Source organism: Onychomys torridus, chromosome 7 (assembly GCF_903995425.1).
Source record: "Onychomys torridus chromosome 7, mOncTor1.1, whole genome shotgun sequence".
Lineage (NCBI taxonomy): Eukaryota > Metazoa > Chordata > Mammalia > Rodentia > Cricetidae > Onychomys > Onychomys torridus.
Window position 1 is genome coordinate 153,927 of NC_050449.1, and position 18,562 is coordinate 172,488.

An 18,562-nucleotide genomic window follows, 5' to 3' on the forward strand; every position below is an offset into this window, starting at 1 on the left:
ACTCTGTGTCTTTGAGCTGAAAATTCTTCTCCTCTTTCCATCCCTATTATTCTTAGGGTTTGTTGTTGTTGTTGTTGTTGCTTGTTTGTTGTTTTGTTTTGTTTTATGGTGTCCCAAATTTCCTGGATCTTTTGTCTTAAAAATTTGCTGGATTTAACATTTTCTTTGACTGATGAATCTATTTTCTCTACCATGCCCTCTGTATTCTGTTGGTTATGCTTGCATCTGTAGTTCCTGTTTGTTTGCTCAGATTTTCCATTTTCTGAATTTCCTCAGTTTGTGTTTTTTTTTTTATTGCTTTAATTTCAATTTTAAAGTCTTCAACTGTTTCCTTCACCTGTTTGATTGTTTTTTCTTATGTTTCTTGGCTTACTTTAAAGGGTTTCTTTATTTCTTCCAATTTTTTGTTTGTGTTTTCCTCCATTTCTTTAGGGAGATTTTTCATTTCTTCTTTTAGAACCTCTATCATCTTGATAAAGTTATTTTTAAGGTTGTTTTCTTCTGGATCATCTGTTTTGGGTAGTTCAGATCTTGCTGTTGTAGGATCACTAGGTTCTGGTGGTGCCATATTGCTGTTTATGTTGTTTAATGTGTTCTTACATTACCGTCTACCTATTTCTTCCTTTAATCTGTACAAGTGGAGTTCCAGGTTGCCCTTCTTCCAATTGGTGCAGGTGGGGCCTGTGGCTTCTATGGTCGCTCTTCTTCCCAATAGGTGCAGGATCAGGGCCTTATCTCTTCTTAATCAGTGCTGGTGCTGCAATAGATGGTTCATGGGGGCAGGGGAGGAAGCTACTGCCCCATTCCTGGAGTGCCCAAGGGGCCTTGGGGCTAATGAACTGAGCTATTCAGTCTAGAGATCAGGGCTTTACCTCTTCCTAATCAGTGCAGGGGTTGGGGTGTATATGGCTCTGGTGGTCACTGGTACCACAGGGAATGGTTAGGGAGGCCACAGGGGAGGAGCATGATTATTGTTTCTAAAATATTCTTTTATATCTCTTAGTTTTATGTTTTGCTTTTCTAAAGATGTTCCATGTAATTATACAGGAGATGAATGGCAGAAAAAAATCTAGAAAAAGGAATATCTGCTTGTTTTCCTATTGTATATAAATCAATGTGTGTATTTTGGTCTCTACTCTAATGAGTGTATTATGTTACTTTAAGATTATAGAACAGAACGGACCTGAACCATACTATTCTTATTTAACCTTCCATGTTTACAAAAGGGAAAAATGAACCTCAGTGAGCTAAATGGCATGTGCAATGTTTGGTGACTTTCCTAGTTCTTGAAGTTCTTGAGTGGCAGACTGCAATATCATAAGCTTCAACTTTGAACTCCCAGGCCAACTTTCATTAAACAGTACTCTACTTTAAATGACTCATAATAAATAACTGTTGATTGCTGCCTACATTAAATTATCTTTGACCAGTTTGCATGTGTCATTTATTGGTATTTGGGGATAAGTTTTGTATGCTTTGATCTTCCTTAAAATGCATTATATTGACTCCAGCATTCTTTATAAATAAACTCTTGGGAATGGAGGGAGAGATGGATCAGCAGTTAAGAGTATTGGCTGTTCTTGTAGAGGACCAGGGCTTGAATCCCTGCACCCACACAGCAGCTCAAAACCATTTATAACTTCAGACTCAAGGGCATCAGCTGTCTTCTCATAGCCTCAAAGAAATACATGTGGTACACAGACATGCATACAGGCAAAATACCCATATACATAAAATAGGACAGAAATAAAACCTGCAGCTGCTTATAAAGTAAACATGCAGGCTTATATTAATTACAAACTGTATGGCCTATGGCTCAGGTTCATTATTAACTAGCTCTTATAACTTAATTCAACCCATTTCTATTAATCTATATTTTGCCAGGTGGCTTCATGGCATTACCTGTTCTCTTATATCTTGCTTCCCCTGGCGGTGGCCTGAAGCTTCTGCCTTTTTTCATCTCCCTCTTCAGTTTGAATGTACCATGCTGTGGGATGTTCTGCATGTCAAATGTGTTGCTCTGATTGGTTAAAATAAATAAAGAACTGATTGGCCAGTAGCCAGGCAGGAAGGATAGGGTAGGCGGGACAAGGAGGAGGAGAATTGTGGGAAGTGGAAGGCTGGATGGGGAGACACTGCCAGCTGCCACCACCATGACAAGAAAGAGATAAGGTACTGGTAAGCCATGAGCCATGTGGCAAAGTATAGATTAATAGAAATGGGTTAATTTAAGATAGAAGAAGTAGATAACAAGAAGCCTGCCATAGCCATACAGTTTGTAAGCAATATAAGTTTCTGTGTGTTTACTTGGTTGGGTCTGAACATCTATGGGCCTGGCAGGTAAGAGAGATTTGTCCTGACTGTGGGCCAGGCAGGAAAACTCTAGCTACAGTACCACCTAACCTTATTCTGTCTTGCCATTGACTATGCAGGTTTTTTTTTAATCAACCAATGAGAGCAACATGTAATCAAATACAGAAAGATATCCCACAGCAATAAACTCTCCCATTTAAAATGTAAGATGTCAGTGTTTCTTGGCACATCATCATGAGCTCTATATACATCTCTCCTCATTAATTTTGTTCACACAGTGAGTGATCATTTCATTCTTTTTCAACTGATAGGACATGTAAAATGGACTAATGGGGAGGAAAATTAGGAGGTGTAAGAGAAGATGGGTTGCTGGGTGGTGGTGGCACACACCTTTAATCCCAGACTCAGGAGGAAGAGGCAGGTGGATCACTGTGAGTTTGAGGCCAGCCTGGTCTACAGAGCTAGTTCCAGGATAGCCAAGGCTATTACACAGTGAAACCCTGTTTCAAAAAACAAAAGACAAAACAAAAAATAGATGATGGATAATGCAGAGAAAGAAGTAATGAGGGTTTTACTTTAAATTAGAAGGAAGCAATAATTTTACATCTAATAAAAGATGTTTATTTTTGTTGATTTTTTTTTGTTTGTAACACTTAAGGCTTAATATATTTTAAAGGTTTATATATTTCATGGTGGAGCTGATTTTTAAGTACACATTACCTATTAACAGTATACACTGGAACTATAGTCTTATTTTTTTTTTCTTTTTAGTAAACTTAATAACATACTTTTAAAAATATATATACATATATATGCATACACACACACACACACAATTAATTTTAAGTGTTTTGCCCACATGTGTGCAGTGTTCATGGGGGTCAGGAGAGGATACCAAGTTGCTTTAGAACTGGAATTATGGATGGTTGTGATGGGCACCAAAAACAAGTCCTCTGCAAAGAACAAGTGCTTTTAAACAAATCTTAAGTGGTTGAGCTATGTAGCTGAAGTTTTCCTGTGTCCCACCTGGCCCATGGTCAGAACAAATCTCTCTCACCTGCCAATCCTGCAGCCACTTGGACCCAAGTAAAACTGCTCAGCCATTAGCTCAGGCCTACCACTGACTAGCTCTTACATTTAAACTAATCCATAATTCTTATTTATGTTTAGCCATGTAGTTTGGTACCTTTTCTCAGTTCTGCCTTCACATCTTGCTTCCTCTGTGTCAGGCTGGTGACTCCTGACCTAGACTTCCTCTTCCCAGAATTCTCTTCTCTGCTTATCCCACCTATACTATACTTCCTGCCTGGCTACTGGCCAATCAGCGTTTTATTTATCAACCAAATCAGAGCAACACACATTCACAGCATACAGAAGGACATCCCCAGCAGAACTACATATGTTTACATTTTGATAAGAATAAGATAAGGGATGTGTCAGTTGCTGACCTCTTATTTATGTCATCTCTGCATTGTTTTTGTTCTTATGGTGCCATTCCTATTCTCTTAGGCTTTTGTACAAGGGGAAGTTAGAGTAGGAAGAGCTAATCTAAGAGTGTGAAACCATGCAATGCTCCTGAAACATCCACTAAAAGAGATTGTATATTCTAAAATGGTAGAAATGATGTTTTGTTTTTATGTAGAACTGAAAAAGATTTGTGCATGCATCCTATATAAGCTGCTTAAAAAAGTAGTTATGGTTTCTCCGAACTTCACCTAGTGTATGATGAGTGGAGAAGATGGAATCACCAGAAAACCAACATACTTGGTTAATGTTCTCTAGTTAAGGTTCCATTTTTTAAAATAATAATATATATATAGCGTAGGTATTGCCATTTAATTCTGTTATATTGTACAATTCAGTGGCATCAAGTATGTTTGCAGTGTTGTAAATCATCACCATTATCCATTTCTAGAACTTTTCACCATCCTATGATCCAAGTAGATTTTCTATACCTTTTAAGAGGGATCCCTGCCTCCAGTCTTGTTCTCCAGCTTCACCTCTCTCTCTCTCTGAATTGACATCTGCTAGGTAATATTAAATACTTGTCCTCTGGGGTCTGACTTCATTCTTAATATTTTCAAATCCATGTAACATATCTGAATCCCATTCCTTTTAAAGACTTTTAAATAATAAATGTGTTTGCTTTTTACTAATTAACTTGTCAATGGGCATTTTAGATTTTCAGTTTTTTTCCACCATTTTGTCATTATGAAGGATGCTTTGTAGATGGTAATATCCATGAATCTGAGTCTTTGCCTTCAGTTTGTAGGAATTATCTCCAAAACTAGAATTCCTGAGTCAAATGATTGTTGTACTTTCAATGTTTTTTCAGGAACCACCAAATTTTTCCACAAGAGCTATAAAATTTTACCTTTCCCCAGGAAAGTGTAAATGTTCCAGTTTTTCTACATTTTCATCAATTTTTATTATCTATATCTTACAAATATAGAAGTAGTATTGGGTGTGAATTACCATTGTGATCAAGTCCAGTTTGAAGCCAGGAGTACTTTTTAAGACTGTAGAACATTTCTCTCAGATTCTGTTCTAATGTTAAATTGTTCATGAATTGAGTATACTAGCTCAGTAGTTGATAACATTTTTATTTTTAAGGAAAAGGAGAGTTCAGGATTACTTGCAATTTATATTTCAACAGTTTTTTTTCCCCTAATGAATTTGAATGCCTAGAATTTGAGAGAGAAGTTCAGAGTTTTGATTAAATATTTGTTTTGTTTTGTTTTTTTTCTATTTTTCTTCTTTTGAAGATAGTTTTTTTTTTTTCATATATTATATTCTGGTTATGTTTTCCCCTCCCCCAAACTCCTCCAAGGTCCTCTTTACCTCTCATCCATCCAAATCTACCCCCTTTCTGTCTGTCATTAGAAAACAAAGAGACATATAAAGAATAATGATAAAATAAAATGAGATCAAACATTACATTACTGTTTTGTGGAATAATTTGAGGAGTATTAACATTACTTCTCTTTTGAAAGTCTTGTAGATTTCTACAGTAAAACCATCTAGTCCTGTTTTTTGGGTGGTGGAATACTTTTAAATGACTTTCTTCTGCTTCACTGAGGATTATAAGTCTGTTTAAATTGCTTGTCTGATCTTAATTTAACTTTGATTAAGTTAAAAAAAAAAGAAAACATTTCTTTTACATTTTCCAATTTGGTAGAATATAGGTTATTAAAGTATATTCTTATGATTCTCTGGACTTTCTCTGTACCTGTTGTTAATGTTTCCCTTTTCATCTCTACTTTTGTTAATTTGGATATTCTCTGTCTGGCTTTTAGTTAATTTTGCTAAGCATTTGTCAGTTGATTGTCTCAGAGAATAAATTCTTTGTTTCTTTGAGTCTTTGTATTGTTTTGTTGTTTATTTCCATTATATTGTTTCCAGTATTGAGTTTGATTACTTCTTGCCATCTTTTTGGTGTTATTCTTTCTTTTTATTCTAGAGATTTCAGATGTGCTGTTAAGTTATTAGCATGAGATAGCTCCAATTTTTTATGTAGTCATCTAGTCCTGTGAATTAGCCTCTGAGAACAGCCTTAATTGTGTCCCAAATGTTTGAGTATGTTGTGTTTTCATTTTTATTTGATTCTAAAAAATCCTTAATTTCTTCTTTCTTTATTTCTCTTGACCCATTTTTCATTCAGTAGAGAGTTGTTCATTTTCCATGAGTTGGTAAAACTTCTGTTGTTTCTGTTGTTGATATTTAGCTTTTATCCATGGTGGTCTGATAGGATTCAAGATATTATTTCAGTTTTCTTGTATCTGTTGAAACTTTCTTTTTGGCTGAGTATGTGCTCAGTTTTGGACAAAGTTCCATGAGGTACTGAGAAGAAGATATTTTCTTTTGTGTTTGGGTGAAATGTTCTGTAAATATTTTTAGGTTTATTTGGTCTATGACATCAGTTAGCTCCAACATTTCTCTGTTTACTTGTCTGTCTGGATGACCTGTATATTGGCATGAGTGGGATGTTGAAGATATCTACTATCACTGTGTGAGGGTCACTATGTAGTAGTGCTTCCTTTACGAACTTGGGTGCCCTTGTGTTTGGTGCATAGATATTTAGAATTACAATATTCCCTTAGTGAATTTTTTCTTCAAGTATGTAGTGTCCTGCCCTATCTCTTCTGATTAGTTTTGATTTGAAATCTATTTGTCAGGTATTAAAATGGCTTCTACACTGACTTAATTTTGTGGTCCTTTTGCTTGGAATATTTATTTCTATCCTTTTACCCTGAGGTGTTGTCTGTCCTTGATTTTAAGGTGGGTTTCTTGGATATTGCAAACAAATGGGTTCTGTTTTCAAATCTAGTCTGTTAATCTTTCTTTGATTTGCAGATGTAAGATTATTTATTCCTGTGTTTTCTTGGATGTGGTTAACCTTTTTAGGTTCAAGTTTTCCCTTTAGTTCCTTCTCTAGGCTGGATTTATAGTTAGAAATTGCTTAAACTTGGTTTTATTATAGAATCTCTTTCCTTTCTCATCTATTCTAATAGAAAGTTTTGCTGGGTATAATAGTCTGAGCTGGCTTCTGTGATCTCTTAGAGTCTGTTGAACATCTTTTCAAGCCCTTCTATGTTTTAGAGTTTCCATTGAAAAATCAGGTGTAATTCTACTAGGTCAGAATTTATATGTTGTTTGCTTTTTTTCTCTTGCAATTTTTAATATTCTTTCTTTATTCTGTACTTTTGGTGTCTTGACTATTACGTGCTGTGGGGAATCTCTTTCTGGTCTTGTGTATTTTGTGTCTATAAGTTTCTTGTACCTTAATAGGCACCTTTTTCTTCAGGTTAGGGAAATGGTCTTCTATGATTTTGTTGAAAAAATTTTCTTTCTTTGAGGTGGGTTTCTTCTCCTTTCTCTATTCCTATTATTTATAGATTTGGTCTTTTCATAGTTCCCTAGATTCCTGAATGTTTTGTGCCTGTGTATATATTATATATATATATATATATATATATATATATATATATATATATTAGATCTGTTGTTTCCTTTGGCCAAGGTATCCATATCTTCTATCTTGTTTTGAGTGCCTGAGATTCCCTCTTCCAACTCATGTATTCTGTTGGTAAGCTTTGCCTCTGAAATCCTGATTGAGTTCCTAAATTTTTCATTTCCAGTTTTTCCTTAGTTTGAGTTTTCTTGATTGATTCCATTTCTATTTTTATGTCTTGAGCTGTTTTCTTTTTTTTTTTTTTTCATTCCACTATTTCTGTTTTCATATAGTTCATTAATGGACTTATTTAAACTCTCTTTAAGGACCTTGAACATGTCAGAATAGCTATTTTGAAGTCCTCATCTTGTGCTTCAGCTGTGTTGCATTTGTCAGGGCCTATGAATGTAGGATTGCTAGTTTCTGGTGGAGACTTATTGTCCTGGCTGTTACTGATTGGGTTTTTATGCTGGCCTCTAGTCATCTAGGTTTGGAATTATTATAATTCTATGTACTGATATCTGGCCTTGTCTTTGATTAGGTAGGTATATATTCCCCTCTTTTTCTAAAGGGAGTGTGGTATCTGTGGGTTGCCTGGGAAAGAATGTTTCTGAGATCCTGCCAGATATGACCACTGGGGTTTCTGAGTATAATATGTTTTGGTATTGGGAGCTGACAAGCTTGAAGGGAGATGGGCTAGAAGTAGGTAGGTTGGGGGTTGCTGAGAGGTTCCACAAGTTGGAGGAAATCTGGGTGGGCCAGCAGGATCTGCATAGACCTCTGGGAATGGTGACAGAGTGGAAGGAGATGCTGCAGCATGTGATCTGATACAAAGCTGGGAATGAGACTGGGGGCTTGAAATTGGAGAACAAGAGGGAGAGTGAAGATCCCCTGCCTCATTAACTGCCCGTGTGGCAGGTGGGTTTCCAGGGAGAGTCTGACTTGGGCATTAGTGACTGAGACTGAGGGGTAGAGTGGTGAAAGAAGGTTGATACCCTGGTTGATGTGGCCAGTGGGGTATCCAGGGCTTGCCTGCAGTAGTTGCTGGCTGAGACTTGATTATCATTTTGCCTTGAGAGCATAGTCATAAGCTTGGATGCTTTTGTGGACATTGGGCTTCAGTTCATTTTCTTCTGTTGATAATCCTGTGAAGAGAAACCATGACCACAGAAACTCTTATAATGGAAAACATTTAATGGGGCTGGCTCACAGTTTCAAAAGTTTAGTCCATTATGATCATGGTGGAGAGCATGGTGGTCTGCAGGCAGACATCATACTGGAGAAGGAGCTGAAAGTTCTACACCAAGATCAGCAAGCAGCAGAAAGTGGTCTTTCTCACTGGGTGTGGCTTGAGCATTTGAGACTTAAAAGCCTGGCCCCAAGTTATGCACTTCTTCCAACAAAGCCACACCTCCTAATAGTGCCACACCCTATGAGTTTATAGAGGCCTTTTTTATTCCACTCCAACCCCATAAACTCATAACAATATCATAATGCCAAATTCATTTAGTCCAACTTCAAAGGACCCCATAGTCTGTAACAGTTTCAAACTTGTTTAAAAGTCCAAAGTTCAGAGTCTTTTTTGAGACTCATGCAATCTCTTAACTTCACCCCCTGTAAAATCAAAATGAAAAAAAGATCACATACATCCAACATATAATAGCACAAGATATATATTACCATTCTAAAATGGAGGGAAGGGAGCACAGTGAGAAAATGCTGGACCAAAACAAAACTGAAAACTAGTTGGGCAAACTCTAAATTCCGTCTCCATGTCTGATGTCAAAACTTTCTTCAGATCTCCATCTTTTTCATCTTTGTTGACTATAACTTCTTGGGTGGGTTCCACTCCCTGTTAGTAGCACTCCTGGGCAGATGTTCTGTCAGACACTCACTTGGCAGCTGTGTGGAGGCGTGCAGATTGTAGACAATGAAGATAAGAGTCAAGAGGACTGCCAGTCAATACTGGACAGTCCCTTGTTTATTTCACAGCCAGCTTATATACAGTTTTGAAGGACAGAGGTAGAACAATGCACAGCACATTCAACCACTATGTATCCTGCCTTGTGTCAAGGAGCAGGGAGTTTTATTTTTCTATCTCTGTTGTACCTCCAGCGGGCATCAGCAGCTTGCATCTAGCTAGATAGTGCGTTCCTTCCTGTGGGCTAATCAGGACTTTCTCACAGCCCTGGAGCAAGCAAGTCTGAACTCTGTTGACTCAGAATAGACTTCAGAATCAAACTGGGAAATTTGAGTCAGTTGTGGGCTCCCACAGTGTCCCACAGCTCCAGCATCTCTAACATCTTGGGGTCTCCAAGGTAGTCCATGTTTAACTTTCACAACTTTCACACTTTCGGCCTTCATTCAGGTACATGCCTGATACATGCCTGGCCTCAGAGACTTTCCTTAGTCACAGAGATTCCATAACCCTTTTCTTCTATCCTTGACTCAAAAGCTAGAAACATGTGGCTGAAGCTGCCAAGTTATGCTTCTTCCTAGTGCTGGAACATGGCCCCAGTGTTCAATTACATCTTCACCAGCTTTTTGTTCTCTGTAGTTTCCTTCACTGCCTAAGCTTGGCTGTCTTGAAACTTGCTCTGCAGACCAGGCTGGCCTCAGGTTCAGAGCTCTGCCTGCCTCTGCTTCTGGAGTGTTGGGATTACAGTCGTGCACCACCACACCCACCTCCAAGCTTTTCTTTAATTCCTTTTTAGGTAGAAGTTGGAAGCTTAGCTGGATGGGGTCTTGCCCTAAGGTCACCACTTCCTTTATTCCATTTAACCCCCAGCTTTTCTTTAATCTGTTTATGTCCTTGAACATAGGATTCAGCTCCATTCTACTTTCTGGTACCTCTTTTCTCCTTGGTCTGTATATTTTATAGTTTATATTTTTCCTTGCTCCTTTGCATTGTAGACTGAATTTCACATAAGTATGAACACCAATAACCTCAGAACAGAGACAATACAAGGCTGTTTTGAAATTTCCTCTGCCAAAGTAATTAATCCAGAACTCTTCATGTTAGCCTTCAGGCAGACTTTTCAGACAAGGGCAAAAAGCAGCTACATTCTAAACCAAAATATCACAAGAACGATATCGAGGTCACATACTGTTACTCTTCTACTCTGAAACCTCTTGAGTCAGTACCTCACAGTTCAAATCACCTTCAGCACCACTGTCTACCATCCTCCTACTGGTGTGGCCAGTAAGCAGTGCTTAAAGCATTCTACTGATTTCTAACCCAAATTACCAAAGTTCAAATTCCTCCAAACAAAACATGTTCAGGCCTATCACAGCAATAACCCAGTCTCTGGTACCAACTTATGTTTCTGTTGGGGTTGATATTGCTGTGAAGAGACACAGTGACCACTGAGAGGATGAGAGGGTGATCTTAGAGAAGAGTCAGACAGGGGGCAGCAGGCCCTTAGACAAATTATTCTAAAAAAAAAAAAACACCAGAGAATGTGCTGCCCCTCTGCCCCTAGACCCAGATAATTTGGAGCTGCATAAAATCAAGTTCCAGACATTTCCTGCCATAACCTAAAGGATATGATATAACATAACTGGCATAATAAACAAAGTACCATATATGTCCTGTGGGATGTTTACTACTGTTGAGGATTGTGTACCATAGCTGTCAGAGGGAATGAGTTTCCTGCAAATAAAAATGGAATGTCTAACTATCAGAGGAAATGGGTAACATAGATGCAATAACATAAATTGCTAAAAGATATGGCAATTTTCTTGCAGCTGCAACTCTCCAGTCTGTTCAAACCAAGCATCTCTAACCTGAAGTAAGCACCAATCTTGAGCTTGTAACTATATAGACTTGGAATTCCCCTAGGCCCCCGTTGTAATATATCATTTGGAGTATCCCAGCTGGCCAGACCAGGGTATCCCACAAATGCAGGGAAACATGGCAAGCAGATGCAGTGGCAGGCAGAGGTGTGTGGAACTCACACCAGGCACTGCATCCACATGGAGAGAATTTATTATAATAGAGAGATGAAGAGAAAGATGGGAAAGAGGGAGACGGAAGGGAGGGAAAGCAGAGGTATGCACACCTCATGGGAATTGGAGGGGGGGATGCATGGGAGAGAGAGAGGAAGGGGAGGCGTTTTTTCCTTAAAATGAGGCTTTCACGTCAGGATGCAGGGTAGCTCCAAGTGGCAGGTTAGAATACTAACACCCCCAACCCTAACCACTATAAAAATCCTATCCTATCACTACTTGGGGTCCCTCTCACTCTACTGTTGTGACAAATGGATGAGGGGACCAGGTTTAAACTTGAGAACTAAAGATTCTTTGCTTTTGCATTTGGATTGGTCCCTTGGTGGTCTTGATGGAGACATCAGGCCTTTGGGTGCAACAACCCCGACAACTCTCATAAAGGAAACTATTTAACTGAGGTTGGCTTCTAGTTTCAGAGATTTAGTCCATTATTATCTTGGCAGGATGCATGACAGCTTGTAGGCAGACATGGTGCTGGAGAAGGAGCTGAGAGTTCTATGTCCAAATCATCAGATAGCACAAATGAATGTCACACTAGAACTGGCTTGAACATTAAGGATCTCCAAGCCTGCCCCAAGCAATGTGTTTCTTCCAACAAAGCCACACCAACTCAATAAGGCCACATTTCCTAATGGAGTCACCACCTATCACTTATGGAGGTCATTTTTATTTAAACTACATACTTCTTGTAAGAATTGTCAGAGCCAGCCAATGAGTCAACTGGGGTAGCTGAGTAGGGCATGAGGCTGAGGAAATAACAGAGACAGAAGAGTAGACAGAAACAGAAAATCAGTGTTGGGAGGGCTTTTGGTCAATACCGAGCAAGCCCTGAGTTTATTTCACAGCCAACTTATATATAAACTGAAAGGCAAAAATAGAACAAAGCACAACACAAGGAGTCTAGCCTGTCCTTGAATTTGTGATCTGAAACATGTGCCACCTGGTGACATCAGCAGCCTGCCTAGAATTGAGCATTAGCTAGATAACATTCTTTCCCATAAGCTAATCAGGACTTTCTCCCAGCCCCTGTACTTTTCCTAGGAGCTTTATCAGAGCTTTCTCACAGCTTCTAAAGAGACTAGAACAAGCAAGCTTTGAACTCTTTTGGGTCAGCGTAGACATCAGATTCAAACTGAGTCACTGTGGGTTCCCACAAAGAATTTGAAAGTTTTGGATATTTTTTTAGATGTATTTATTTTATGCAGTGTTTTGACAACATGGATGTAGTGTGCCTCATACCTACAGAGGTCACAGGAAGGTATAGCATACCCTAGAATGGGAGGTACAGATGGTTGTGAGCTACAGTGTGGATGCTGGAATCAGAACCTGTGATTCCATCCTCTGTCCAAGAGCAGCCAATGCTCTTAAGCATAGAACCACCTATCCAGACCTAGAGTTTGTGCTTATATTTTTGATTAATTTTGAATTCATTTTTGTGTATGGTATAAGATAAAATTCCAAATTTTATTTATTTATTTTACATGTGGATATCAAGCCTCTAAAAACCATTTTTCAAAAATATTGTATTTAAAATTGGAATTCTTTTTTCCCCTCCTTTTTGTTAACATTTACAATTTACATACAGAGTAATGGGTTTCATTATGGCATTTTTCATGCAGGTATGTCATTATACTTTGTGTTCATTCTCTTCCCCTACTGCCTTCTCCTGTGTCCCTGTTGCTTTGTATCGCTCTGCTGGTTCCTTTTCTTTCTTCAGATAGCTGTACTTTCTACTTTATTACATGTGTTCCATATGTACCTCTCCCTTAAGAAACATTTCTTCCCCTCTCTGGTCTCCTTCTAGTCTTATGACTTACACATACACACACACACACACACACACACACACACACACTTTTAAATCTAAGTGCTCTTTATAAGAGAAAACAATCAATGTCTTTCTGACTCTTGCTTATTGCATTTAACATGATCTCCAGTTGTATTTACTTTCCTGTAAATGTTATGATTTCATTTTTCTTCACAGCTGTATAAAATTCCATTGATAAAACAGTTTATTTAAAACTATCATTTTCACATTGAATAATTTTGATACTGTTACCCAAAGTCATTTGACCATGTATACATGTATTTGATTGACCATGTATGTGTGTGGTTACTTGACTTGTGTGTGTGTGTGTGTGTGTGTGTGTGTGTGTGTGTGTGTATTTGATCATGTATGTGTGTTTTAATTTCTGGGCTCCATATTCTGCCCCATTGGTCTGTGTGTCTGTGTTTGTGCCATTACTGCGTGTTAATTCCTGTAGTTCATAGCAAGTTTTAAAATCAACAAATGTAAGATCTCCATACCTGCACTTTTGCGTTTCAGGATTACTTTAGCTATTTGTATTGAGAATCCATGGGATTTATAGGTTGGTAATTTGTTGTTGGTTGTTTTTTTGTTTTGACACAGAGCCTCAATGTGTACCCCAGTCTGGGAGTCCTTAACCTGTGAGTTCTTTTGTCTCTTATCAGAACAAGGCAGCTTTCATTTTCCGTGTGTTCTGCTTTTACCAAAATGTCATTGACCTTTTAATAAAGACTTCATTGTACCTTGTGAGTGTGAAAAATCTTTCTTTTAATTTTTGTACTCACTTTTGCACATTTTCCCTATATTTGCCATATAGAGGTTCTCCAAGTTTTAAGATGTGTGGTGTACTGTTTTAGTTGTAATGTAGTTGTCTTCCTTCAACATTTTGTCTAAACTATATTTTCCTTCTTTACCTACACTTTTCTAATACTTCAGTGGCTTTTCCTTCTTAAGTATAAGGTATTTTATAACTGTTAAAAGAATACTCACTGAAAATGTTGTTTATTGATGCCAAATATGGCAGTATTATAGGCATAAAGTTGTAGAAGAAGCATATATGACTGAAAAGAATATTTTCAGGCACACCCAAAGATAATAGGAAGAAGTCCAGATCTGATGTGTAGGAGGAGGGCATCGTAAATGCTGTTCTCAGATAAGTGGAACCATGTTTCAGTTCTGTTGAGGAATCATCCTCACTTGCTAGTCTATACCAGAATCAGTTCAAAAACCAGAAATAAATTAGAGAAAATTGGTAGCATGTATGTAACTTTTATAAGGCATGGAAGTACTGTCTTTCATATAAATATCTTATTTAATAATATATGAATGGTGCACTATATTTAATAGAGGCATGATTTTATATATGGAAACATGTAGTCTATTGTTTTAGTATACTGTAGATAAAACAAACCCCCACTAAGTCTCTACTCCTTTTAGTTAAATAACTTCATACTGTTCGGTTTATTTATTCTAGAAGAAATTTCATTTTCTTCTAATTCTTCTGTTTTGTAAAATATATTTATAGTATGTTGATGATATACTTCAGAAATTGGGTTCTTGAGGGGAAGAATCTCATATATATGCCAGGTGCCCTTTAGCTCAGTTGTCAGACAAATGTGGCTACATATTTTGGTCCACACCTGTAATCTCAGTTATCAGAATGCTCAGACAAGAGGATTAGGAGTTCAAGAACAGCTTGAGCTACACAGTGAGACTCTTAAAAAACAAGAAAAATGTGTTCCTTGTTGTCTTGAAACTTGGTAGTTATTCCAAAGACATTTCTGGTTACATTTTAGAGTCTTTAAAGTGATTGAGAATTCTTAATAGCCCAGAATGTCATCTGTCTTAGTGAACATTCTGCACATTTGGAAAACCATTCACTCTCTTGCCAAATGAGACTTCTGTCAGTGTTAATTAGATCATATTGGTTCATAGCCTTTTAAAGTCTCATTATTTATCTTGATTCTTTACTTATTCCAGCAATTATAAAGTGATGTTTAAATTTCTGAATTGTGTATTATATTTCTTCTGCAGTACCATTGAATTTTTGCATTGTGTATTTTAAAATTCTGTTACTAGACACATAAGTTTTAGGAATTTTGTGTTTTGGAGTGGCTTTTTTTTTTTCCTTTTAGAGATTGGTTCTCACCATGTAACCCAGGCTGACTTGAAACTCACTGTGTTGGCCAGGTTATCCTTGAACTCACAGAGTTGCACCTGCCTCTGCTTTCCATGAGCTAGAATTAAAGCATTAGTGACCAGCATTTTTTATCTTTTATAATCTTTAATTAGAAATATCCTTTTACTTACTACTCTGTCTTTAAATTGTTTCTAATATTCTGCTAAGATCCAAGTATCTTGTTATTGCCTTGTATTTGGTGATTTCTCAAATAATTTATTGGGGGTAGGGGTTAGTAGATTGAGAAGAAAATAATTTAGGAAAAGGAAAAAAAGCCAACGAATACTTAACACTGTAGTCATTATGAGGTTGATGGTAATACTTTTGAGGGGCTTGAATATTGGAGGAAATTTCTTCCTGGCGGTGACAACTGAATCTACAGCTACAGATGAAAAATGAAGAATATTGGTCAGAAAGCAAGTGCAAGTTGAAAGGCAGCAGTGCCTTGGAAGGCTAATGATTGCTAGAATATAGAGAGTGAATAGTTGTGGCCAGATGTGTTAGAAGAGGTCATTGGTGCTAGATTATGAAATGCTTTGTTATGAGAAATGCTTTACAATATGAGTCTTTACCTTGTACCAGCATGTGTTGTAAGTATAACCCAAGAAGACAGATCATTGTTGTTTTTTTTTTTTAAAAGGAATTAAGTAGTTAGGAGATAGAATTTTACTATGGTTATTTTGGCAGCTTCTAATTGCTAGGGTTTTGCTTTGGTTTTTGGTTTTTGGTTGTGTGTGTGTGTGTGTGTGTGTGTGTGTGTGTGTGTGTGTGTGAGCATTTTCTAGTCTATAGTAGAGTTTGTATTTGGCCTTGTACACAATATAGAGCTCTTTAGGGATTTTACATATGGACAAAAAACAATGTATTTTGTGTCTGTCCAAATGTTGGGAAAAGGTTAGAGAAACAGAGAACAAGCAGAGTAATAATTAATTTTTATATATTGTATATGCTGAGTTTTCAAGTAGCTTAACCTGCATTTTTGTTTCCTTTCAGCTTAAGTAAACATAATGGTTTCCATATCGTAGTAGTAGAAAAGTAATTAAATGGTGTGAATTAGTAAAGATTCATTGACTTTAGCTGTGATGATGTTTTTGGTGGCCTCAGTAATGATAGATGGATTGATTTTTTTTTTTTAACCTCAAGCTTAATTCTCATCATTAAAAAAAGTTACAGGTTGTATCATATTGGTTACTGATAGGACTTGAGGATGCCATTTTATTCAATGAAATATTAACTACCACCTCTGTATTCTGCTATTATTATTTTGATTTTTCAGTTCATGGGAAAACCAGATGGAGACCATTATACTCTGGATGACATGTTTGTCTCCAAAGCAGCTGAAAAAGAGCATCTTGGTGAAAAGGAAGAGAGCCAGAGGAGGAAAGCAATTGCCGAGCACCAGAGTCTTGCCACACAGATGGCCAAGTGTCTGTACTGTTTTGACAGCTCTCAGTTCCCCAAGCACCTTATTGTTGCCATTGGTGTGAAGGTAAGAAATAAAACATTCATACAAGGTAAAGGTCAGTTAGTATATGCAGATTTTTCTAGCTCTTCAGATTTTTAGAAAATTTTTGAAAGTTTTTACTTAACTCTAATTTTTCAAATGTTTTTGTTCTCTAAGTTACCAGAGTTCTTAGGGTTTTTTGATAGACCGCATATCAATGTTTCATTGTTTCCACCCCTGTTGTGGGTTGATTCTGTTCTGTTGAGAATCAAATTCTGGCTCTTCTGATCTAATGATTGAATTGAATTCAGCATTAAAATCTTCCCTCAGAATCTTAGTTTAAAGAAGCTTTCATTTCTTTACTTACTTCCTCATAGACTGTATTTGATTTCTCATAGACTGTGTCAGAGTTTGAAAAACTATTGAAGTTACTTTGTCTTGTTGATTGGGTTTTTCCCTAAGTCTTTCTGCTTCAGTAATGCAGAAATAACCTTTGCTCACCATTGTATTCCAAGCATCTTATCTTCATAGTGTGTCAGAGTCACTTATTCAATAAATGACTATATTACATTATGCAATTAGTTTGTGGATGTGATAGGTGTAACATGAATCTTAAAAGGTCTTATAATAAAAAACCCAGAGCCCTATATAGGGAGGAGGATGCTGAAAGATCAGAGAAGCAGAACAGCCAGCTACTAGCTTACCTCTGCGAAACCTGGGCCTAAAGAGAGTGATTTCCTGTCTCCTCGTGCCTTATATACCTTTCTGTATCCTGCCATATTACTTCCTGGGATTAAAGGCATGTGTGACCACTGCCTGGTTCTGTTTCTCTCATGTAGCCCAGTGTGGCCTTGAACTCACAGAGATCCAGATGTATCTCAGCCTCCTGAGTGATAGTATTAAAGGTGTGTGCCACCACTGCCTGACCTCTATTTCTAATTTAGTGCCTAGCTGTGTCTTCTGATCCCCAGGTGAGCTTTATTGGGATACACAGTATATCATCACAGATAGGTGCCAAATTCTAATTGTTATGGAAAAGTAAAGAGTCAGGTAGACTTAAAAAAATTTTTTTTAAAGTATTCATTTAAAGGTTTTTTGGGGGGTGGTAATTGAGGTTTGAATCTTGGGCTCCACCTAGGCAAGTGCTGTAGCACTTCTGAAACTTTGTTCTGTTGACAGGTAATAAGCAAATTAAACATTATCTTTATTCATAAGAATATTGTCATAAAGTGAGGGACAAAATCATGGAAAGTGTTATTTTGAAAAGGTATATTAGAAGTCCTCTCTGAGGAAGCAATGAATGAAAAGCCTTGACTGGGAACCAAAAAAAAAGAAAGAAATCTGGAGTGGCTCTCCTTTAATCCCAGCACTCTTAAGGCTGAAGCAAACAGATATCTCTCAGCTGGAGGCCAGCATGGTCTACAGAGAGTTCCAGGACTGCCAGGGCCACCCAGAAAATCCCTGTTTAAAAATAAAAAGGCTGGAATGGATTAAGTGGGAATGGGTGGCTGAGGCTAAATGAAAAAGTTCTGGTTTCAAGAATTAATAGTTTGGGAAACATTCATATTGTCTTTCTCAAAATAGCTCTGGTTTATAGGTGATTTATATATGTAAATAGAGTCTAACCAGAGAGGTAAAGCTATCCTGGACTCGTTTTCTTTCCCTTAGCTAGGATTAATTCAGTTTTCTCCCATAACGAGAGAAATTGATACACATAATTTAGACTGCCAACAAAAGAAAACAGCTTTCCTCACAAAGGAACAAAGATGGTTTATTCTAGTGCCAAACATGAATGACCATAGCCCAGGAACACCAATTTAGGTCGCACCAAGTTCCATGTTGCAGTGTGGTAACAATTTC

The 18,562-nt window shown here is 37.4% G+C and overlaps 1 protein-coding gene across 2 annotated transcripts in view; it reads left to right on the forward strand.

Moving 5' to 3' along the window:
• Positions 1-18,562, forward strand: part of Cwf19l2 (CWF19 like cell cycle control factor 2) — an 88,175-nt gene that overhangs the window by 50,853 nt on the left and 18,760 nt on the right. The window contains exons 10-11 of one of the 2 annotated variants that reach the window (XM_036192631.1): positions 13,745-13,825; positions 16,535-16,747. In XM_036192631.1, coding sequence (XP_036048524.1) covers positions 13,745-13,825; positions 16,535-16,747 — 294 coding nt within the window. The remainder of the gene's footprint in view (positions 1-13,744; positions 13,826-16,534; positions 16,748-18,562) is intronic. The other variant, XM_036192630.1, reaches the window with a different exon arrangement.